Here is a 22,299-nt window from a genome sequence, read left to right on the forward strand (position 1 = left end):
GACTCGTAGTTATTTAGCTTTACTATATAAACTAAAGTTATTAATTAATAGTAAGTCTTTCGATAACTCTTAATTCTCTATTAGTAGTCGAAAGTATATTCTCGTCTCTATCGCTAGAGATTATCTAAGCTACTAGTAGATTAAGATAGAGGTTAGTACTATCTAGCGAGATAGACTAATTTATATAGTTTTATTTTAGATAGATATAAGGTTATCTATTATAGCGTAGAATAGTCTAAATTTACTATCTTATATTGTAGTAATAATTCAATATAGGTTAATAATAATACTCTTTTAAGGTAATATAGATAAAAGCTTAGAGATTTTAGAGAGATCTAGAGAACTCGTTTCTATAGTGTAAGGCTATACTCGAAGGAGGATCGTCTATTAACTAGAACGATAGACGACAGAGATAAAACAATGTCTATAGACTCGTTAAACTCGTCTAGAAGACTCTCATATCTCTTAAGGGATCTCATAACCAATTAGAAAGGTGTCGGGAGAGGTTCACCATTTGTTGGAATGACTTAGAGCGCTCAATGTAACGTGAGGGTAAGCATGGTATTGTGTAAATCTGAGGGAGCGTCTGGCAGACAGATGTAGGCCTGCGCCAAGCTATCTAATAGGGAAGGTGCGGCGATGGCCCAACATCGCGAAAACAACACAACTCTTCGACGTCTAAACTTCTCCTTGTCACCGCATGTGGGCCACTCGAAGCACCATGAGGCTTTTCCTAAAGTCGCCGGTCTTGGAGGCTACTTTCAATTTGTCAACAGGATCAGTACAAGATTCGACCCAGCAGGGAGGACACAACAGGTCGAAGACCCTCCTCAACTGCGCAGTCCACATTCTCGCACATGGTGCCTATTGATCATGGATAGCTTGTGCTCCGAAATCGAGCCTGCTATTGAGGACACTGGCATTCGAAGGCTATCCGACGCATCTAGACCACGAATGACGCTAAGAAATGATGCAACATGCTGAGGCAGAAGACCTTGGAGTCGGTTCCAGCACATCGGTTTCCTGCACCTACATACGAAATGGTAAGATACAAATGTCTATTGAACCGAGAAACCACTGCTCCAAACTTATCGGCTACTCGATCTTAGTAGGATCATGGGTGCCTGTGCGCCGTTGCGCGCCATTTGACAAATTTCGATATCACGGGCCATGCTTGGCTATGACGTTGTCCTACTACCAACGACGTCCAGCAATCGTTTCAACACCGACCTGCAATCATTTCATGCCTGCCATCCATCCAGTTGGCCACCTTTCCAGCCAGTTTTGCGACATGCCTCAAGGTATTTCCAACCTCAAATTCCCTCATGCTCCACAGCCTTATCCCGTCTCAAAGTGTGATAGTGTGATGGGACAGGGGTGACATCGGCGCAGAGGGCTCGAGCTTCAGGACCATTATCGTGAACTCAAAATCCGATATCGGGCTTTCTCAGAAGTCTTTCTACGATGAAAACGTCTGTGCGTTTCTCGTTGCTACTGTGGGCTTTCCTCAGGTCCTTCTCTTATCCTATCAAACGTGACAATTGGCGGGCCGTCCCGACACCAGATACGAATGTTAGTTGCTCATGCTGAACTATCTCGAAATCGTCACTTTCCACCAGTCTGGACCTCGATCCACGATCAAGCCCACTTGCTGTCCGGATCTGGATTGCCTTTTCCGGAAGATCTGATTCCACGTGGAGGCTCGTCACAGCCTACCGATCGATCTCCCACTCGCGCGGGGACCGGCTGCGCCGCTTCGGGCCACATGGTAAAAATCTCTTCGAAGCACGTCGTCGCACGATGCATCCGGAATCAGGATTTGGCTCCGCTGGAGGGCCTTGTGTCCGGACTTATCGCCAGATCCGCCGGCTATTGAAGCATACACAGCGAGTCCATGCCGAGCAGAGTCCAGTACTAAAGTGCGTTCTAGAACAAATTTTCTGGCCTAAGGAAGCTTTCCTACGGATGATACCTTGCGCTGAGAACCAGCTATATCAAAGTAGGCTTTTCCATCACTTGTCAGCATCATCCTGCTTTGTAGCGAATTCTTTGGCGCAAGCAATCCACATTCACTCAATTCTTTCGTGCTCTTTCTGCTACCATGTACCTCACCCAAGGCTTCTTTGCCGCTGCCCTTTTGCAGCTGGCATGTGCTGCACCAGCACCCCAGGCTACGAGCACCAGCTCTCTGAGTTGTGTCAATTCCGCCAGTAACGGCCAAACCTACAATGGGTTCACTGTTCAATGTGGTATCGACTACGCTGGAAACGACATTGGTTCCGCCTGGACATCGACATTTGAGGACTGCATCGACACCTGTGCTGCCACTAGCGGTTGTATTGATGTCTCGTACCTCGGGAACTGGTGTTACATGAAAAACGCCGCCGGTAGCTACAATACTAATTCTGTCTGGGGAGCCAAGAAAGGCAGCTCGTCACCGGCTCTCTCATGTCCCAGTGCCGATGGCCAGACCTACGACGGCTTCACCATTGCCTGTGGCACCGACTATGCTGGTGGAGATATCGGTAGCCTTTGGGCTGGGACTCTCGAATCCTGTCTCGACGCATGTTCAGCAAAGAGTGGCTGTGTCGGGGCTGCTTACGCCGCGCCATATTGTTATATGAAGAACTCTATCAACTCCGCGTCTAGTAACGCTGCTGTCATTGGTGCAAGACTTTCCTCGAGCACAACCACGACTACAACCACGAGTACAACCACGACTTCATCCACTTCAGCTACAGCCTCCGCCACGCTCTGCAGTAATGGAAACACCGGTACTTCGACATACACCTCGAGTGGGAAGAGCTTTAGTGTTGCTTGTGGTTGGGACTACTACGGATACGATTACTCGAATCTTCAGACAGCAGACCTTGAGTCTTGTATCTCAAGTTGTGCGTCTGACAGCCAATGTGTTTCTGTATCTTGGACAAATGGGTGGTGTTACTTGAAGAATACGGTTGCGGTTGGTGCGGCAAACTCCAATGTTAGGGCCGCTGCTCTGAGCTCAGCTTTGTCGACCGCGACTACAACCACGTCGACAACTTCCACCACTACCACTACCACGATCCCATCGACCACTACAACCACTACGGCCGTACCATCCACCACAACTTCGTCGGTTTTGACTACCACAACGACGGCGGCTACGACTTTGACTACGACTACTACAAGCACAACTACCTCGCCGACGACCACCACGACAACTACGACTACTACTCGTGCCTCTGTCGTCACCAGTTTTGCATCAACCGTTACCGGAGCAGTTCAGACGGGAGCCATATCTTGCTCCGATAATGCTTCAGACGGAAACATCTATACTGCTGCCAGTGGTTCTCAGTGGCAGATCTATTGCCAGACGGACTTCTACGGTGGAGATCTTAAAAATGCCGCGGCGTCTAGCCTGAGTGATTGCATCGAGCAGTGCGCTAAGACCTCTGGATGTATAGATGTCTCTTACAACGGTCGCTGTTACCTGAAGAGCACTCTCACAAAAGCCGTGACTAACTCTGGTGTGAGTGCTGCTCGCCTTGTCAATGCGGACTCTTCTAGCTCGACAATTACTTCGACTACCTCAAGCACCACCTCAAGCACCACCACGAGCACGACCACCAGCACTACCACCAGCACTACCACCAGCACTACCACGACGAGTACAACGTCCAGTACGACTACGAGCTCGGCTACTACCACAACCACAACTTCCTCAACAACCCCAACCCCAACTACGACAAGTACTACAACTGTCGCGACCACTAGCACTACCAGCACTACTAGCCAGACATCATCAACTACTTCCACAAGTCAGGGCGCCTGTGCTACCAATTACGGACAATGCGGGGGAATCAACTGGACCGGACCTACTTGCTGTCAAGGAGGCTGGACTTGTCAACACCAGAATGATTTCTACTACCAATGCGTAGCGCCTACGAGTACAAGCTCCTCTACTCCCGCAGCGACCACCACTACTACTACAACTACAGCTACAGCTACAGCTACTACGACGACTACAACTACCACGCTCCTGACAACGAGTACTACCGTCCCTACAACTACAACCACGACCAAACCCACCACGACTACTACCACTGTCCCTATAACAACTACCACGACCACCACAACAACCACCACGACCAAAGCCACTACGACTACCACAACAACCACCACGACCAAAACCACTACTACCACTACATCTGCAGCTGCAACAGGACTTTGTGTCAACAATTCCGGTAATGGAAGTTTCTACACTTCTGGCTCGAAAACTTACTATATCGGATGTGACTATTCGCTCTCTGGAAACTCGCTCAGCAGCACCAGTGCTTCAACGTTCGAAAAGTGCCTTTCGGCTTGTTCTGGCGCCTCAGCTTGCGTTGGTGTATCATGGGCCACCAGTGGTACCTGTACGCTCTTGAGTTCTGCCAGGTCCTATTCAAGCAACCCTAATTACAATGCTGCATATGTTTCGTAAGCGAGGCAATTCAATGACGAGTCTCTGACCAGTGCTCTTCGGGGTGTCCGTCAGAGATGGAAGAGGGAGAGCAGACACCGGCGAGTGCGTTGTATGGATACGAGCATTTTACTGAATAGACTCATTAGAATGTACTGATAGAAATTATCGAACGTGTGTACAAGAGACTTTATTCCCGTTTCTCCTGCTTCTCTGTCTTCGGCTCGGTGAAATCCGCTCACGAAGGCGACCGCAAGAACGGCGGAAACATTCCGTTGATAAATACTCGTGGACTTAAGGTGCAATCCGAATCTCACTTCTCAACCTAGACAATATGACTCTGCCCATCTCATCGACGACCCCGGAAAACAGCTTGGCTTACATCAACGGGCGAGTCTTTACGATCAATGGCGACGCGCCATGGGCAGAAGCATTCATTGTCGATCCAAGCGGCACCTTCACAGCCGTTGGTACTACTGGGGAGATCGAGGGAAAAGCTCGACATGACAAGCTTGCCATCTATGATCTTCGAGGACACTTTGTCATGCCTGGCATCCACGATGCTCATGTGCACATGCTCTTATCCGGGATAGCGATGACTTCTCAAATCAAGCTTCCAATGGAAGGGCTCAACTCGAGAAATGTAGCCGACGAGCTGAAGCAAGGCAGCTGCTTGTGCAAATATGCCCATGTCAACCAGGACTGGCTAATTGGATGGACATACCTGGTGGAGAACTTCGATCGCAGCTCACTAGACAAGGACTATCCAGATATTCCCGTTATGATTCGAGGGGGTGCTGGTCACAGCGCGTTTCTCAACACCGAGGCATTGAAACGTGCCGGATACGACATTGAGTCCGAGCAAGACGATCAAGGCACACGATACATGCGGGACAGCCAAGGCCGCTTGACGGGTGAGATGGCTGAGATGAGCATGAGCAAAGTCTTGAAGAAGCTACCGCAGCCGAGTCTCTCGCATATCAAACGGGTGTTGAAGGATGCCCAGCATATGCTTCATCGTGCGGGGGTGACCAGCTGCCAGGAGGCCTCTGCCAATTCGTTAATGCTTCATGGACTGCGTGAGCTCGATGCCGAAGGGGCTCTGAAAGTCAACATGTACACGCATATCGTGTACGCACCTGACTGGATCGCTGAGGAAGGGACGGCGTCCCTGCATGGCCTCATTGATAATGCGGCCAGCTTCAAATCCAGCCACGTCGATACCCGCTTTGTCAAGATTATTCTTGATGGCGTGCCGCTAGATCCTTATTATACGCACGCAGGCCTCACAGAGGATGGGACTGTTGACGCATCAAAATTGTTCATCCTCAATGTCCATGAAGCGGTGCAACAGTACGACGCTAGGAATATTACCATGAAGATCCACTGCACAGGTCACGGCGCCACGAAGCTTGCGCTTGATGCATACGAAGCAGTTCGAGAGGTGAACCCAAATGGTCCTCGGCACGAGATTGCCCATTGCTCAGGCGTACGCGACAATGACTACAAGCGTTACAAACAGTTGAATGTAACGGCCGAGATGTCACCGGCTTTCTTCTTCGTGCATCCTGTCACAGCTGCTAGCGGAGGCCTCATGGATTGGAATTTTCCCAAAATGCTTGAAGCAGGTGCTCATGTCACAATCGGAAGTGATTGGGGGGCAGGGGAATTGCCTGATCTGCTGCCATCCATGGCCAACATTGTCGAATCTGTCGGTAATGGAGATAGAGTAATTGGAGGAGAAAAAATCTGCCATATGCTGACGCTCGCGGGTGCTGAAGCAGTCGGCAGAGATCAAGAGTTCGGCAGCATCGAAGTCGGAAAGAAAGCCAACTTCATTGCGGTCAGCAAGGACTTGAGTAAAGGTGAGTTCGAGGGTGCCAGGATCTTGACGACGTGGTTTGAGGGCGAAATCGTGTACCAGGATAGTTGAGCCACTCAAATGAATCGCCGAGAATTCCAAATTTCTTGACAGTATGACCAAATATCACAACAGCCTTTGTCTCTCAATCTAAGCAAAGTCAGCGTCATCTGCATAGCTAATGCACCTATCCAAGCATGACATTACTTCCAACCTTCAATGTGCCTTCCTCCAAACGCTGAGCTTCAGACTGTGCCTTCGCCACACCGAATCGTTGCTGCAACACAACCCACTGCGCCAGGCAGATGACGAGCCGAAAAATAGGCGTCTCCCTCTTTTCAAATGCTTCATTGACCAAGCCTGCCACGCCATGGGGATTGAGGAAACCCAGCTTCGCAATGTTCTCCTCGGTAACAAGGTCACCCAGTAGTCTACGCATTGGTCCATCCATGGGAAATTCTACCGGAGCACTATAGGGATGCTTCCGTTTCTTGTAGATCTCTTCCGTGATGAAAGGCTTGGCTGCTTCTCGCAGAACGTACTTTTCAACCCATCCTCCATTCTCATCCAGGCGAATCTTCATGCTCGGTGGCAGGTTGTTGACATATTCTGTCAAATGGTGATCTAGGAACGGAGTCCGGCCTTCGATAGAATGTGCCATTTCTCCCCTGTCCCCAAGGTTCGAAAGCAGTAGGTTCTGTAGGTGAGCCTGGCTGAAGATGTACTGAGCCGTGTGCAAGGGATGCCATTTGCTCCTCACTTCCTCGAGCATAATCCCATTGATACTTTCGGCGTATGTCAGCTGAGGGTCGACAACATTATTCCTCGGCAGAAAATCCTCTCTAAAAGGCAAAGGTGGAAACGCCGCCGTCATCTGCGCAGGTGTGAGAGTGTTGTTCAACTGACGACGAGCAACGGATGACCCTTTAAGGTCCAGCTTGCCCTGGTAGACATTGTTGAGTATTTCCTCCGACTTGCGAAGCTCGATTTTGCGCTCATCTTCGGACATTGACGGCGCTCCAAATGTGGTATCTGGTTCACGCAGAAAATCCGGCAGGAAGATATTGTAGCCACCAAGGATTTCATCAGCACCTTGACCATTAATATTGACACGAAATCCTTTCTCTCGGAATAGCTCAGACAGTGCATATGTCCCAATAAAGTTCAGGTCGGGATTGGGCTGTTCGTCATGCCACGTAGCATCGGCAAAAGAGTTCGCGAGTTCTTCTTCGTTCATTTGTTTCTTATAAAATTTGACACCAAGGAATTCTGCTGTACGATTGGCGGTGGACGATTCATCAAAACCGCTGTCCTCGTCGAATGCGATTCCGAAGCAGCTGACTCGCTCGTTCACAGATTCAGAGCCGATTTGATGACCTTGGCGCAGAAGGTGATTCGTAACACCCGCAACAACTGAAGAGTCGATGCCGCCGCTGAGGGAAACTCCGACTTTGACATCAGCCCGAAGACGTTCTTTAACGGCATCAATCAGGCGTTCTCGGAACCCCTGGATCATCTCTGCTTCGGTACGCGGGTCCTTGGTATGCTGCAAGTTCAGATGAGACACGAACACAATCAAGACGCGTCCGACTTACCTTGTCCGGATATCGAGAGTCCCAATACTGCTGCTCATGCACGGTACCGAAACATCTGGAGATCAGGACATGACCAGGTCGCACCTGGACGTGTCAGTGATTACGTAGACCCGTGACTGGTCTGATCCTACTTTTTGGACGTTCTTAAAGATTGTCGAATTTCCAATTTGGAAGTCCCCGCCGACAATGGATTTGACGTCCCATTCTGGTTTCCAACCCAACGGCAGAAAGGCTTTCATCTCAGCTGCAAGTAGCAATTCCCCATCTTGAATCGTCCAGAACAATGGTTTGATGCCGTATCGGTCTCTAACTGCAACAAACAGCTCTCGCTCGCTGTCAAACAAGCATATGGAGAATTCTCCGCGGATCTGTGACAAAAAAGAAAGCCCGTAGTATTTGTACAGCGCCAGGACTAGTTCGGAATCGGAGGTGCCTTGGAAACGGTACTCGATTTTCTCTTCCATCTCAGTCCTGAGCTTGTCGTAGTCGTAAATTTCCCCATTGACCACGGCGTGCACAGTGTTGTCAGTTGAGTGCAAAGGCTGGCAACCTGAGGGTGAAAGGTCATTGATGTCGAGTCTGACGTGACCAAGTGCTATACCGTCAGTTTTCCGTCTTGGTGGTGGTCAGGACCGTACCTACCCACTCGTCCATCCTGACTGATCCAGGTCCCAGTGGAGTCTGGGCCGCGGTGCCTAATCTGCTCCAGACTTTTACTCAGTCTCCCCTCAGTGTTCTTTTTGTCTTCCTCGTTGGGGCGTCTTGTACACTCTCCCAGTGCCACGACACAGCTGATTCCGCACATCTTTTCATAGGAGCAAGAACACACAACGCCGGACCAAGATTGAGTTAAAACGAAAGGAAGGCTGATGTAGCCATGGGAACAACCTCAAACCAAATGGGTGTGGTAGGCAGCGAGTGTGTCCATGTGCCGTTTAGTAAATTGCATGACCTTTAAACCGCATTGCCAAAAGCCACAAGGATATCTGTATTCGAGGTTGGGATCGGTGAAGAGACCTTTCAGTCGTGCATGTAATGCTCCCATCGTTCAAAACGTCATACCGGGAGATGTCATCACCAATCAGATGAGCTTAAGATAAGCGTATCTTACTTTTGTCAAATCCGAATTCAAGACATGAATAGCCAAGTTTCTGTGGAAACGGGCATTCCCATTCTGGCGAGCTGGCTGGGAGGATAACATGTAATGAGTATCCTTGTTGAAGATTTGCTTTCCGAATCTCAGACAAGATGTACAGAGTATTGTTTCATTGTTGCTCTTGTGAAAATGTGCCGTGCTGTCGTAATCAGGAGGGAGGTCCGGGCCATTGATCGTCCTGACGTCAGGAACGCTACCTAGGTATAATACACCGCCCACCTACCGCCTGATCAGAAGCTGGCATATCCTCCCCAGCAAAGTCCTCATGCAGCAATTCATCTCGTTTGCTTGCAAAGTTATGCCAATATCATCTTTGGCCGGTGTGAGCAGAGACAGAGACATGAAATTCATCGTGAAATGCTCCGGTCAGGTATGCTCAGGAGTGTCCATCTCGGCTTGTGGTTTCACGACTGCGCCGGGGATCGTCTCTTTAAGCGGTCTTCCCACCTTCAGTCCCACTTCTTTGCTCTGGCCAAACAAGCATGGTTTCCATATCACATCACTCTGGAACATCTCTGGCAATGGCATGCCTCCCCGGTCGTGGCAGATGCGATAATAGCTGGCAAGTAAGAACGGCTGCACGAGCACAGGCCCGAGATCGCGCCAGCTGAACATGACATCCTTGGTGCCCAACAGGCGTGCAAGATGAGTCAAGTATCGCTTGAAACTGGCTTCCTTGTGCTCCCACATCATCATTCCCGGCCCCGTTTGTCTGGCACGGCCTGGCCTTGCCGCCATCTCTGGAAGTTGCACCGAATTGTCTGCGAAGGCAGCGGCCAGCTTCGGAGTGCCTGACCACAAGTGTATGCCAGAAGTGGCTCGTGGGTTGCACTCGATCGCTACGAGTCGGCTGGAGGTGGTAGTTGTACTTGTTGATGCAGATCCCGCTTGGGTGGTGGCCTTGTTTCGTTTGGTCCGTAGTCCTAATGTGCGATACTTGCCGCCTCTCGGAATACCATGCGGTCCACGTCTGAGCTCACCCTCTTCGACACCCGTCTCGATGAAATCGAACGCCAATTGGCCGGTTATGTTGTATCTCCTGGCAAAAGTGTTGCAATATTCCCTGATGCCTTCATGCTCAGTGGCCTCGAAGTAGACTGAAGACGAGCCATCGATGGTTTCCAAGACCGGGTAGATAGCGAATGCCTGAACCTTGCCACGACGCCAGATGCCGTAGGTACAATATCTGTTGCCCTTGAGCCATTCCTGTGCGACGTGTGGGGTTTTAGGCGTGATGTCGACGGACGACCAAGCTGGTTCTTCGCCAGGTTTGAGATGATGAACTCCAGTTGCCGAGCGACCAAGGGTCGGTTTCAACGCCCATTCCCGTGTCATGTCCAGCTTCTTCACGTCCTCTATGCTGCGGCAGAAGTGTGCTTCCGGACGATCGAGGCCTATGCGGCCTAGCATCTCACTGAATTCCCACTTATTGTGCAATGAGTAGGTCTCGAGAAAGGACGGTGCGAACAGACGTTTCGTGATTTCCGGTTCGTTACATTCGGTCAGGTAGATGATCTCTTCGTGCATAGGGATAATGAGGTCGACCTTGGCCTTTAACACTGCCATTTTGACCGTGGCTATGTATCCCTCGGGATCGAGCGAGGGCGCAGGGCTCTGCCAGCTGTATTTGACGGCTCTTGAGAACTTGCAGACATGGAAATGCATGGGGTCAACCGTGTAGACATTGTGCCCTCCTTTTTGCAACTGTCGGGCAAGGTCGAGAGACACGGGGAACCGGCCGTTAGAGAGGAGGATATTCCATCGAGGGTATGGCTCTTTACGAGAGTGGCGGTCAGAGTGCGTCGCAGGCATGCCGAGTATGAGCTTCTAGATGATCAGCTACTGACAGATAGTAATATATCGTCGGGAATTGTCTGGACTGTGCCATGAAGCACGTCTCAGCCAGGCATGTCAAGCACTTTAAAGTGGCCATCGTAACTGTGACTTGGCCCACAACACACAACACACAACGTAACAGGATTGTTGAAGGATGACACAGACGCAGGGATGGAAACCAGAAGCATTCCTGGTCCGGGCAGTCCGTCTTCATTTACTGGCAGTTGACTCGCGGTTAACGTCAGGGACCGTCGGGACTAATACTACCTATAGTAAGGTAACTTGTAAGTCCTGCATGTCGCCGGATCCGAATATCCGTTCTTGACTTGGCAAAGCTTAGCCTTTGCCTCTATTCTGGGAACTGCCACGTGACTGCTTACATCATCGCCCTGCCCTCTGATTGCCCTCCAGCTCGCCAGCTGCATCTAGCCTGGAACCGGAGAGGCACAATTGATCAAAGACACCACCGCCGCCAACACTGTCCCATCTGTCGTTGATATGAATTCGCTTGAAAAAGCCTTCTACTGGAATATCCATGACACTCCAGGTAAGCATCGACGTTGGTGATGGGCTTACATTCGCTAGATTTCCTCCCATATCATGACGTCGTTCACCTTTATGCTTTGCCTTCCTACTATGCTTATGCGGTGCCTTGTCCCTCTTAGTTGGCCATTGCGACACCACTCTATCCTGCGGGATGCCATGCGCAATATCACAAGCCTCCTGAGACTTCCCAGGCCTTTCACGATGACAAGCCGCCCCAACACGTCCCACTCGCAAGCTTCCGGACCCTATACTGTCGAGACATACCGAAGAAGAGATGACCACAAGGCGCGGACTGGCAATGATAACGAGGACAGTTACATATTGACTCTGCTCACGGACAACGAGCATCACAACTTGATGACGTCCTTACGCGACAAATATTTCCCTCGAGATCTGAACAAATTGGCTGCACATGTCGCATTGTTTCGCGCTCTCCCGGGCTCACAAATGCCTCGGATCATGGCAGATCTCACGAATCTTGCACAATCGCAACCTACATATGAAATATCCGCGAAGAAACCGTTCCGAATGAAGCGTGGCGTCGGCATATACGTGGACGATACATCTGGTTATACCAAGACCATTTACCAAGAGCTGAAAAAACGTTGGGTGCCATTCTTGAGTCAGCAAGACCGGAGCTTCAAAGCGCACTACACCATTCAAAACAAGGTCGATGACGAGACACTCGTGGAGCAGACACTGCAAGAACTCAGTGAACAGTTTCGTGGGAGTCGAGGGCAAGTTCTTGGATTGAGCCTCTACCGATACGATCGTGGATTCTGGAAGGTCGAACAAGATTTTTCGTTCACAGGCAAAGGCAAACGTTGAGCAGGGCTCACTGGCCTTGGGGAGGCTCGAGCAATGGCATGACTGCATCCGAAGAAATTGATCGCTCAGCTTCTACAAGATGATCGAGGTCAATGTCGACAAAGTGGGCATTCTTTGAACAGAAGTATATCCACAAAAGCTGGCTTTCGGGCGCAAGATCCAGGTCCGCTGTTCGCCTCTAGGATATCGGAATAGACAGCGTGAAAGGAGCTGGCCAATCCTGTTGGGCAGGGCCTTGACACCATCGACCAGGTGAACGATTCGAGAGCGTGATATTTGAGACAGTCTCGGCGCCTTTGAATTAGATCTGCCGACCCTCCCTCGTTACAAATCAATCACTGCCGGCTGTGCGAAAAATGCTTTCGTGCATCTAATGTTCACACTGTGAATATGCCTACCCTCCCCCAATTTGCAATTTGCAGGAAATGTCGTGATCCACGTTATTCCTTGAGAGGCTAGTGCCATTGCTGACCTTGTGTGTTGACATGATATCTGGACAGGCTTGCAGGTTGGGTCTTTTGCTCGTTTACAATATTCCGACCGAGGAGTCCGCGGCTCAACCACAACTCTGACAGATGAGGCAATGATTGGCGTTCTGACCCTATATCCTTCATGATGACTTGTATGGAGGCTACTACTTCTTCTATGATCATCTTGTCACCACATCAATCCGTCCCTGGAGCACGCGGGGAACAAGATGAAGGCAACACTATATGTTTCCTTTCCCGCTGTTTTGAACCCACTGAACCTGGAGAACGCTTCCTCGGACCCAGGCTCTTAAACCCCGGACATCTCGCTTGTCCACCCAAGCTCGTGGCAGTACACACATTCTGGCAGTCCTCGGCTATTCTGTGGTGGGCTGCATTAAGAGTGCATAAGTATTGACCTTTGCTTGAGGGACGGACTGCTTCTCTCGCGGCCCGCTTCTTGTCCTCTCTGATACTCAACCCTCGCTTTCCAAACTTCGTCCCGTTCCGGTGTCTTAGACTTTCGACAAGCACCATGGCCAACGGTCAGCAGATCCAACACGTGGAAGAGCCTAAGACGGCGGTTACAAACGAGGAGGTCCAGAAATCCATCGTTGTCGATACCGTCCACGGTGATGAAGCCCTCAAGGTCATTGCTGCCGCGGGCGGAGACGATGTCTGGGAGGACCTGGAAGAGAAGAAGGTCGTCAGGAAGATCGACAGAAAATTAATGCCTATTTTGTGTGTAACGTATGGCGTCCAGTATTATGACAAGGCCATGTTGGCACAAGCGGTAAGTGCTCGGTTGGATCATACAGTCCGCGAATTTGACCCAAGGCCTCTTGCTGATTGCTTACCCAGGCTCTTTTCGGCTTGCGAACCGACCTCGAGCTTGAAGTTGGCAACCGGTTTGTCTTTTCATCCGCCATCTTCTACCTCGGCTTCATCATTGGTGCCTACCCTGCGATGATGATGGCTCAGAGATGGCCGATCGAGCGTGTTGCCGCCGGTATTACGTTCATCTGGGGAATTTGTGTCATGTCGAGCGCAGGTTGCAAGTCGTACGGCGCGTTCTATGCACAGAGATTCTTCCTCGGTGTCATTGAGGCTGGAATCTCCCCACTTTTCATGCTTGTTGTCGGAGGCTGGTACAAGAAGAACGAGCAGGCTTTGAGAATGGGCGCTTGGTACTGCTGCACAGGTGCGTCGGATGTGCCTCTCGCCTGGGCAATAGCTAAATGTTTCATTCTAGGCTACATCTCCATCATCTCTCCGATCATCAACTACGGTCTTGGCCATATCACAGGAGGCTCTCTGCACCCATGGCAGTATATGTACCTTTTTGCGGGTGGCATCACCACTCTCTGGTCGGTGGTTGTTCTGTTCTTCCTTCCACCCGACCCTATCCGAGCCACAGGCTTCAACGCTCGCGAGCGATACATCGCCGTGGCCCGCCTTCGATCCAACAATGCCGGAGTCCGCAACCTGCACTTCAAGATATCGCATGTCATTGACGCTCTGACCGACATCAGATTCGGCATCATGTTCTGCACAACGTTCCTGATGTTCTTCGCGAATGGACCTAACTCGACCCTCTCGGCCATTATCGTCAACAGCTTCGGCTTTTCTACGCTCAACTCCCTGCTTCTTGTCACGCCTGCGGGTTTCCTGTCTGGGACGGTGGAATTGACTGTCTGCTACCTCGCCTATCGCTTCAAGAACATTCGAATATACTTGTTTGTGGTCTGTGTGTGCGCGACTATCACCTCATGCTGTCTCCTGTGGCAGTTGCCCCGCCATGACAAGGTCGGCCTGCTGATCGCTATCACTTTCCTCCCCAGCTTCGGAGGTGGCTACGCTCTCTTGATGGGCCTGCAGATTGCAAACACTGCTGGATACACCAAGCGGTCTGTGACATCTGCGGGTCTTTTCGTCGCTTGGTGCCTCGGCAACTTCACCGGGCCTCTACTGTTCAAGTCCCAAGATGCTCCCGTTTACGGCCCCGGGTTCAAGGTCGTTGTGGCAGGCTCTGCTGCAGCCGTTGGGCTTGCAATTCTCTACAGATTCGTTTGCATGTGGGAAAATCGACGAAGGGACAGGGGAGGAGTTTCCGAGGCTTTCGAGCATGCTTACAACGATGACTTGACAGACAACACGAACAAACAGTTTAGATATGTTATGTGACCATGCTCGAGGGAGGAAGCAGGTTTGCTGTTCAGACAGGTGTGGGAATCCGATGCAATTACCTAGGCAGGATTGGGAAGGCCTCAGCAGATAATGCCCGCTATCACTTCCAGCCGGCGCAGCTGTGGATGATTATAGTAACGATATCGAAGGAGGACACCCCTCGTCTAGAGCGCCAGCTCTTCTATTCTTGGGCGCCCATTCTATTTGACCCTTGGCTCCTTCAAATCGGTACAGTAACTCGGAAGATTATAATCTGGCCTTGATATCCTGCATCAGCATGTCCTTGAGCTCATTCTTCATGACCTTGCCGTTGGCATTCCTGGGAAGCTGATCAATGAATCTGATTCCTCCTCTGAGCTGCTTATACCCTGCCAGCCTTGATAGAGTGAAGTCATGGACTTCGGTCTCGGTAAGCTTGCATCCAGGCCTCAAGACGATGTACGCCGCTGGTAACTCAGACTCTTGGCTAGAGCGTTGTATGCCAATAACAGCACATTCTGCAACTTTAGGATGCAAGAGGAGGGCAGCCTCGAGTTCAATTGGGGCAACTTGGAAACCGCGAACCTTGATCAGCTCCTGAAATATTGTCAGTGGACTGTCTCCGCGAACAAGCTCCCTGCATCGAGACATACCTTCCTACGGCCGACGATGTACCATTTCCTTGTTTTGGAATCGCAGTACGCAATGTCGCCGGTGTGAAAATACCCTTCGGTGTCCCAATCTCTCTTGTTGGCTTCGGCATTTTTGTGGTAGTTCGATACAATAATCGGACCTCTCACACAGAGCTCACCTTGGACGTCAATGCCGTTCGGGCCCTTAACTCCACTGACATCCTTGCCGTGCTCATCAACCACCTTTGCATCACAACCCGGGAGTAGTCTCCCTACGCTACCGGTGAAGTCTTGTTCCGGGTAATAAAACCAAGTTGCGATACACGTGGTTTCGCTCATTCCCCATGCCTGATTGAAAGGGGTGTCAGGCCGTAGATACTTCTTGAAACGTGCTTGGGTCTGCTTGTCTAGAGGTGCAGATCCGGCCCATGCATTCCGGAGAGCCTGCAAAGAGTATTTTCCCGACTCCAACAGTCCTGAAGCCAGCAGGTTGACGACCATCATTGGGACAATGTTGACTTCTGTGATATTGTATCTGGTGATGTTCTGCAGCCAAGGCTCGAGCTCAAAGCGGCGCATGATGTATGATACCTGGCCGGACCTTATAACGCTAGTGTGGGCTCGAGGTACTTGAGATGCATGGAACATGGGGTTGGATATAAGGCGGCGAATCTGCTCATATGAGTTTCTAGCGCCCTCGAAAGGAAAACAAATCCTCACCTCATATGGTCTTGGGTTGACCTCCATCACTAGAGTATGTTGTGCGATCTATGCAGTGCCACTGTAAACGGTTGTTTGAACGGAAAGAGAGAAAGACGCGTACAAGATTCCACATTGACACATTCAGTGCTTTTGGTAGACCGGTAGTACCACTGCTGAACAATCTGGCAACGATCGTCCCTTCGCTCCGTCGTCGGTCATCGAACACTTCCCAATCCATCACTTCACCCCGAATCTGTAGCACCTTCCAGCTTCTGACCCTTAACTCTCGCGGTATTGTTTGGCCGAGGGTATCAAAGGCAAAGATGTGAGATTCCGGGATTAAGCATTCCTTTGCTGCCCGGACTGCCTTGCCGAGAAACTCTGGTTCGACCAGGAGATGAGTAATGTCCGCTGTGCGTATCGCATGCGCCAATTCAAAAGTCGTGTAGGATGGGTTCAGTCCTGCAAAGACTGCTCCAGCAGCGACGATCCCAAGGAAAGCCATGGGATAGTGGATCTGTGAGGAGTCTCGTGTCAGTCTCCAGCCCCAGTAGCTAAGTCATTTCAGGATACCGCAGAGTCTGAAGAAGACGATAGCTTTCTATTTTCAGGAGAAGCGATAATTTAATGTGCGCGAGCTTTTGATGGAGCACTAACGTCGTTGAAGGCCAACACGCAGACACAATCGCCTTTTCTCACACCTGTCCTACGCAAGCCAGCCGCAAGCCTCCGGACAATCCCTCGTGCCTGTTGACAGGATATCGATCTCGAAGGATCCTTGGCATCGATGTATAGCTTCCTGGGTCATCATCAGTGCTCCTCAATTTGGTGAATAGGGGCATACAGGTTTGTTGACATCATAGGGTGCTCGTCCATCGAACATCCATGTCAAGAGGTCTGTCGTGGGGATAGGATAGTGCTCAGCTGCCAGGTATGGCATCTTCGTCTAATTTTGCGATCGAATTCTGCAGGCTGATGTTCAGACACGCGAACTCGTCGCCAACGAAAAGGCGGACCAAGATATACTGCATAGTGTCGACCTATCACCCTGAGGATGGCCGGACCGAGGCTGTAAACGGTGTCCAGGGATGAGTTTGATTCCAGACTGCATATTCCAAAATCGGAAACCTCACCAGAGTCAGTGAGGTTGGCACTGGATCGCCATTCCACGCGGAGATGTGTTGACCGAGGACCCCGCGGCAGCAACACGGCTCGGTTTCGTGGGGAAATCCATTGCTCCATCAGTAGTAGTAATAGTCCACCAAACTGTTGGCTTGTCATTGAAGTGGAGAAGTCCAAGGTTCGCAATCTGTGACTGACTACCAAGCATCCTTTCTGTTCACACTTACAATTGGGCTCGGATCACACGCCTGACAACCGACCACGAGATCATTCAAAAGAGACGAAGAGGTTGTTCCACACATTGAAGTGGAACCTCGTCACCTACCATTAGTAGAAGCATGCTATCCGAATGGAGCTTCCGCAGCCTCAGCCTCAACCGCGGCCGCCGCCTTACAAGCGGACGACCCTGTCGTGTCAATACTGCCAAGGCAGGAAGATAAGATGTGACCGAAAGATCCTCGGCTCACCGTGCACCAATTGTCGTCTGGATGGAATAGAATGTCTTCTGGGCGTTCGCAAGTCGCAAAAGCGAGCTTCTAGGGCGTCAAACCCTGGCGATACAAGGACACAGTCGGCGAGCGACGCACCAAGTCAAGGGACGACGGCCAACTTACTTGGACTCGGTGATCCGTCAGACCAGCGTCCAATGACTGTCGATGCTGGTCTCCCGGGTTTTGTCAAGGCCCTTCCTGCTCATTTGACAGCTGAAGACACTGAATATTTGCGTCATAGGGGCATATTCCAGATCCCAGCAACAGGATGTCGAAACGAAATTCTACGAGCGCATTTTCAATTCGTCCATCCACTCATGCCACTCCTAGATATCGAGAGCTTCATAGGCCCGATGCTACAGAGCAGTCCACCAGAGAAGATTAGCCTGCTTCTACTTTACGCTGTCCTATGCTCTGGAGCGGCACATGTCGAAATCGGGGTGTTGCACGCTCTGGGCTATCAAAGCAGGAAAGCGGCTCGAAAGGCTTTCTTCGATAGAGCACGGGTAGGGACGCTTGCTGGCGTGGTAGATAGCTGCTGACCCATTCCAGCTACTCTATGATTTCGACTGCGAACCCGAGCGGGTGTCATTGGTCCAGGCGTTTCTGCTGATGACATATTGGTGGCATACAGGGACGCAACACAAAGACCGCAGGTTCTGGATTCGTGAGGGCGTGAGTCTCGCGCTAGACCTGGGACTTGGGATGGACCTTGACAACTGCGGCTCAAAACAAAAACGGCTTATGAAGCGGATTTGGTGGTGCTGTTTCATGCGCGACCAATTCGTTGCCCTCATGACATGGACTCCGGCTCATCTCGGCGCCAGGCATCGTAACCTTCCGATGTTGACGTTGGAAGACTTTGAGGTGCAAGCTTTCTCAGATCCAATCGTGGACAACTTTGGACAATGGCCGTTGGTCAATAGCAGGGAAACAAGAGTGCAGCTGGCGACTTTGTGCATTGAGAAGGCGAAGCTATGCGTATGCATCAATCGAATCCTGGAGGCCCGATATTCAAGTCGCCGCCTGGAGGCAGAAACCCAGATGGTCACTATTCTTGTTCCCAAGAGAGCTGCAGTGAACCAGTATGAAGTGATTGAACATGATCACGAGCTCCAAGCATGGTACCACAATGTTGTCGACAGCAGCACTCTGGATCTCCGGGATGCGGTCACAGCAGGCCCTGATGTGGTATCAATACAAAAGGGACATCTGAAGCTTTTGTTCCTTACCGCACTGCTCGCCCTCCATCGACCGCAAGCAGTGGACGCATTCGACGTACGCTTGAGTGCGTCCCAGGAGCTGTCAAGTAGGAAACTCCGCGAAACAGCTGAAGAAGTAGCGCATGTTGCGAAACGCATCCAAGATTTGGAGATGGGAACCCACATGAATCCAAAAGGTGTCAGTCTCTATCTTCCTATACTACTCGTTCACCTACAGGACATCAGACCCGAGACTGGGACTCTGAAGAAGTCCAGGTTGGAAAAGTATCATGATTGTATGAGGATCTTGGATTCCATTGGCGGTGATGCTGTGCCTGAGAATCTTCTCCCGATGAAGCTGGAGGCAGCCTTCCGCACGCTCAATGTGCTCCCTTCGACAAGATGCACGATTCCGAGGCAGCTTCGCATGAGTGGCGAACAGTTTCCAGCTTCTGGCAACGAGCCGATCTCGCTGCTGTCTAACCTCGGTGTTGTGACTCAGTTCGAGATGGATTTTCTACAAGATCTTAGTGCATGCGCTGTCAATGCCGGCTCCGGTTCGATCCAGCCAAGGTTCGAGCGTGGAGGAGAGCCTCGGCAGGAGGAACGAGAAGCCACCGGACGACTTGTTAACGACAACACCGTGTAGCATGCCATAATCGGGGCATTTTTAACCTCCCTAGGTTCGAATGATGATGTTTTCAGTCGGCGTTCCAGTCTCTTCGATTTTCAGCTTCCTCTGACTCCCCTCGCGTGTGCCAACAGAGCCTGTTTTTCCTCATCTAAGGCGTCTGCGATGGAGGCTTTAGAGGGAATTATTGAGGATTGAGGGAACCGAGAAGTAAATGAGGATAGTGGCAAGCTGTCTCCGAATACACTCGTGGGTGATTTCCTCGATTAACGCACAGCTGAGCACGGACAAGGAGACGGCATCAATGGCCATCTGTTGGTTGTCGTCATATGCTCCAACTGAATCTGCGGAGAACGTTCTGCACCAAAACTTTGGTTTAGGTGCACCGGGCTTATTAGCCGTAGGTGTCCCTTTGCCCTATTCAAGCCTGATGTGAGCAAGGTTGTGGGAAGGATCCGGGGGACGTTCCTGAACGAATTTCCAATTTCGGTGAGCTTTAGGCGCTTGGCTGGAGACAGCGCGGGAGCTTCCAGGCTTGGCTGATGCTTCGGTGCACCAACAAGGCCACCCAGAGGGCATCCCAGTCACCAACAACGTCGATCTTCCGCACTGGGCTTTCAAAACTTGGTTCTTATGATGACATCCATGCTTCCGTCCTTTTGAATCTGTAGAAGTACAAAACATCAACTGAGGTAAGACCTTTCTGAAGTTCACCAGCAGATCGAACATGCAACAATGATGGCGCTGACACGATTGTTCCTCGTAGCTACTCTACCTTCGCTGGCTCTTGCAGTCTCCCCATCCCTCTACGATACTTACGACTTCAACCCGCTCGAGCACCTTGCCGGCATCGCTCCGTATTTTGAACCCAATGATCCTCCTCGGAGTCCTAGTCCTCCAGATGGCTGCACCGTTACCAAAGCTGCATATCTCGTGCGGCATGCTGCAATCAATGCGTGAGCATCTCCATGCATGCGACGAGCTACTCCGTATACTGACTCCTTTCCAGGAATGATTTCGATCTTGAATCCTATATCTCGCCGTTTTTATCTAAGCTGAAGAACCATACCAACGTCCACTGGGGTGATCTGCCTTCTCTGGCTTTCCTTTCGACATGGATACCCCCGTCCTTTGCTGAAGAGGAACACCTTACAAGAGTTGGGAAATTGGAAGCCTCACAACTTGGAGTGGAAGTATCCTTTCGCTACCCGAATTTCAAAGCACCTCGAAATGTCTGGTCGTCCACAGCCGAGCGCACTGTGGTCTCGGCGGAATCCTTCATACGTGGCTATGAGGCCTCCGACAACAGCATCAAGCTAGTGCAAATCTACGAAAGTGAAGAAGGCGGAGCCAATACTCTGACACCTTACGATAGCTGTCCGGTCTATTCTTCGTCAGCCGGCAGCAAACAGTCTCAGCAGTACCTGTCCAGATGGTCAAAGCCGTACTTGACTCGATTGAACCATGTCTTCTCGAGCTTCAATTTCACTGCCAATGACCTGGTTGGCATGATGGAGCTTTGCGGCTACGAAACCGTCATTCGAGGGTCATCTCCTTTTTGTTCGCTGGATCTGTTTCCCCCCGACGCCTGGCTCAGCTTCGAGTACTCTCAGGACATTCAGTACTTTTACAATACTGGCTATGGACAGCCAGTCAGTGGGTACATTGGCTTTCCATGGGTGAACGCCACAATGTCCCTTCTCGGTTCAGATGGTGGTCCCAATCCCCAAGATATCTATGTCAGCTTCACTCACCGAGAGCTCCCGCCCACGGTCCTCGTCGCGATGGGCCTTTTCAACAATACCGAGTTCGTTGGAGGTCATCCGAATAACAGCATGCCCCTTGACCGCATCAATTACAGTCGGGCGTGGGTGTCGTCTTACATCTTGCCTTTCCTCACCAACATCGCCATCGAGCGGATGAACTGTTCGGCTAGGTCGGGCACTTATGGAGATGCCGGCAGCTCACCGTATTATCGAGTATTGGTGAATGACTCCCCACAAACATTGCCCGGCTGCTATGACGGGCCCAACGAGAGCTGCAGCTCAGAAGGTCTGTCCAGTTGGCTGGCTGATCGTGCTGCCATGTTCGGAGGCTACTCAACAGCGTGCAAAACCAGTTCAGAATACAAGAACTCCACGGATTTTGTGAGCTTCTACCAGAATGGCGGAGACGGCAGCTTTGTTGGGTGAGCATTGGGATTTGAGAATACCTCTGGGTGTGTTCCGATTACTCCCGCCCGACTTGGACGATACTGATGGGTACCGATGATGTTCGTCCCATGACATCACTCACGAACACTACAGGGCTTGTGGGCGAATAGTTGACCAAAAGTCCAAAATGAGTCCGACGTGGGTTGCAGAGCATCTACGTCGTCATCACTCACAAAACTGCTCGCAAGGCAAGTTGCAAGCAACAGCATGGTGGAGGACCCATCTGGGGCAACGTATAGACTTCGGCAGGATAGGGAAGAGCCCCGTATTGGGGCACGTATTGATACCAGCTTGAGACATGTGGGAGATGACGGAATGTTGTTTGACAAGTATCCATAAGAGTCCCCTCGAGAAGTTGCAATGTTATGTCGACCAGCCTTGACAGCGCTGGACCAACGGAACATGTG

At 50.9% G+C, this 22,299-nt stretch overlaps 11 protein-coding genes across 12 annotated transcripts; 8 read left to right on the forward strand and 3 right to left on the reverse strand.

The window, feature by feature from the left end:
• Nucleotides 1-705: 705 nt before the first annotated feature.
• PV05_04188 lies at nucleotides 706-1,445 on the forward strand. Of its 2 annotated transcripts, XM_013460576.1 has the most exons (2): nucleotides 706-1,043; nucleotides 1,110-1,445. In XM_013460576.1, exons 1-2 carry the CDS (start codon nucleotides 968-970, stop codon nucleotides 1,379-1,381), a joined length of 348 nt encoding a protein of 115 aa, XP_013316030.1. In that variant the 5' UTR covers nucleotides 706-967; the 3' UTR covers nucleotides 1,382-1,445. The 2 variants fall into 2 exon arrangements, with proteins under 2 accessions (XP_013316030.1, XP_013316029.1); XM_013460575.1 differs by having other exon boundaries at nucleotides 706-1,445.
• A 656-nt stretch (nucleotides 1,446-2,101) lies between these two features.
• On the forward strand, nucleotides 2,102-3,756 carry PV05_04189 (uncharacterized protein; the record flags this gene model as incomplete). The annotated part of the gene is made up of 2 exons (XM_013460577.1): nucleotides 2,102-3,511; nucleotides 3,550-3,756. 2 exons carry the CDS (start codon nucleotides 2,102-2,104, stop codon nucleotides 3,754-3,756), a joined length of 1,617 nt encoding a protein of 538 aa, XP_013316031.1.
• Nucleotides 3,757-3,912: 156 nt separating this feature from the next.
• PV05_04190 (uncharacterized protein) lies at nucleotides 3,913-4,230 on the forward strand (the record flags this gene model as incomplete). Its single annotated transcript, XM_013460578.1, has 1 exon — nucleotides 3,913-4,230. One exon carries the CDS (start codon nucleotides 3,913-3,915, stop codon nucleotides 4,228-4,230), a length of 318 nt encoding a protein of 105 aa, XP_013316032.1.
• Nucleotides 4,231-4,774: 544 nt separating this feature from the next.
• Nucleotides 4,775-6,522, forward strand: PV05_04191 (uncharacterized protein). The gene has a single exon (XM_013460579.1). It carries the CDS (start codon nucleotides 4,779-4,781, stop codon nucleotides 6,375-6,377), a length of 1,599 nt encoding a protein of 532 aa, XP_013316033.1. The 5' UTR covers nucleotides 4,775-4,778; the 3' UTR covers nucleotides 6,378-6,522.
• Nucleotides 6,493-8,705, reverse strand: PV05_04192 (asparagine synthase (glutamine-hydrolyzing); the record flags this gene model as incomplete). The annotated part of the gene is made up of 4 exons (XM_013460580.1): nucleotides 6,493-7,851; nucleotides 7,901-7,984; nucleotides 8,032-8,495; nucleotides 8,543-8,705. 4 exons carry the CDS (start codon nucleotides 8,703-8,705, stop codon nucleotides 6,493-6,495), a joined length of 2,070 nt encoding a protein of 689 aa, XP_013316034.1.
• Nucleotides 8,706-9,422: 717 nt separating this feature from the next.
• Nucleotides 9,423-10,868, reverse strand: PV05_04193 (uncharacterized protein; the record flags this gene model as incomplete). The annotated part of the gene is made up of 1 exon (XM_013460581.1): nucleotides 9,423-10,868. One exon carries the CDS (start codon nucleotides 10,866-10,868, stop codon nucleotides 9,423-9,425), a length of 1,446 nt encoding a protein of 481 aa, XP_013316035.1.
• Nucleotides 10,869-11,345: 477 nt separating this feature from the next.
• Nucleotides 11,346-12,666, forward strand: PV05_04194 (uncharacterized protein). Its single transcript, XM_013460582.1, has one exon. It carries the CDS (start codon nucleotides 11,493-11,495, stop codon nucleotides 12,264-12,266), a length of 774 nt encoding a protein of 257 aa, XP_013316036.1. The 5' UTR covers nucleotides 11,346-11,492; the 3' UTR covers nucleotides 12,267-12,666.
• Nucleotides 12,667-13,222: 556 nt separating this feature from the next.
• PV05_04195 (uncharacterized protein) lies at nucleotides 13,223-15,289 on the forward strand. The gene is made up of 3 exons (XM_013460583.1): nucleotides 13,223-13,526; nucleotides 13,595-13,934; nucleotides 13,986-15,289. Exons 1-3 carry the CDS (start codon nucleotides 13,269-13,271, stop codon nucleotides 14,915-14,917), a joined length of 1,530 nt encoding a protein of 509 aa, XP_013316037.1. The 5' UTR covers nucleotides 13,223-13,268; the 3' UTR covers nucleotides 14,918-15,289.
• On the reverse strand, nucleotides 15,014-17,358 carry PV05_04196 (uncharacterized protein). The gene is made up of 6 exons (XM_013460584.1): nucleotides 17,078-17,358; nucleotides 16,891-17,028; nucleotides 16,355-16,750; nucleotides 16,252-16,299; nucleotides 15,553-16,203; nucleotides 15,014-15,496 (listed from the first exon to the last, which is right to left on the reverse strand). Exons 1-6 carry the CDS (start codon nucleotides 17,171-17,173, stop codon nucleotides 15,167-15,169), a joined length of 1,659 nt encoding a protein of 552 aa, XP_013316038.1. The 5' UTR covers nucleotides 17,174-17,358; the 3' UTR covers nucleotides 15,014-15,166.
• Nucleotides 17,359-17,855: 497 nt separating this feature from the next.
• Nucleotides 17,856-19,697, forward strand: PV05_04197 (uncharacterized protein; the record flags this gene model as incomplete). The annotated part of the gene is made up of 2 exons (XM_013460585.1): nucleotides 17,856-18,352; nucleotides 18,399-19,697. Exons 1-2 carry the CDS (start codon nucleotides 18,002-18,004, stop codon nucleotides 19,695-19,697), a joined length of 1,650 nt encoding a protein of 549 aa, XP_013316039.1. The 5' UTR covers nucleotides 17,856-18,001.
• Nucleotides 19,698-20,414: 717 nt separating this feature from the next.
• Nucleotides 20,415-21,871, forward strand: PV05_04198 (uncharacterized protein; the record flags this gene model as incomplete). The annotated part of the gene is made up of 2 exons (XM_013460586.1): nucleotides 20,415-20,635; nucleotides 20,689-21,871. The coding sequence occupies 2 exons, from the start codon at nucleotides 20,415-20,417 to the stop codon at nucleotides 21,869-21,871; spliced, it is 1,404 nt and encodes a 467-aa protein (XP_013316040.1).
• Between the last annotated feature and the right edge of the window lie 428 nt (nucleotides 21,872-22,299).

Source organism: Exophiala xenobiotica, assembly GCF_000835505.1.
Source record: "Exophiala xenobiotica strain CBS 118157 unplaced genomic scaffold supercont1.3, whole genome shotgun sequence".
In the NCBI taxonomy this organism is placed as follows: domain Eukaryota; kingdom Fungi; phylum Ascomycota; class Eurotiomycetes; order Chaetothyriales; family Herpotrichiellaceae; genus Exophiala; species Exophiala xenobiotica.

Coding starts and splice junctions, on each gene's coding strand:
- PV05_04188 (XM_013460575.1), top strand. CDS start 968: ATGATGCAACATGCTGAGGCAGAAGACCTTGGAGTCGGTTCCAGCACA.
- PV05_04191 (XM_013460579.1), top strand. CDS start 4,779: ATGACTCTGCCCATCTCATCGACGACCCCGGAAAACAGCTTGGCTTAC.
- PV05_04194 (XM_013460582.1), top strand. CDS start 11,493: ATGACGTCGTTCACCTTTATGCTTTGCCTTCCTACTATGCTTATGCGG.
- PV05_04195 (XM_013460583.1), top strand. CDS start 13,269: ATGGCCAACGGTCAGCAGATCCAACACGTGGAAGAGCCTAAGACGGCG. Junction 13,527..13,594: donor AGGCCATGTTGGCACAAGCG/GTAAGTGCTCGG, acceptor TTGCTTACCCAG/GCTCTTTTCGGCTTGCGAAC. Junction 13,935..13,985: donor CGCTTGGTACTGCTGCACAG/GTGCGTCGGATG, acceptor GTTTCATTCTAG/GCTACATCTCCATCATCTCT.
- PV05_04196 (XM_013460584.1), bottom strand. CDS start 17,173: ATGCCATACCTGGCAGCTGAGCACTATCCTATCCCCACGACAGACCTC. Junction 16,751..16,890: donor GCGTGTTGGCCTTCAACGAC/GTTAGTGCTCCA, acceptor GACTCCTCACAG/ATCCACTATCCCATGGCTTT. Junction 16,204..16,251: donor TCAACCCAAGACCATATGAG/GTGAGGATTTGT, acceptor TCATATGAGCAG/ATTCGCCGCCTTATATCCAA.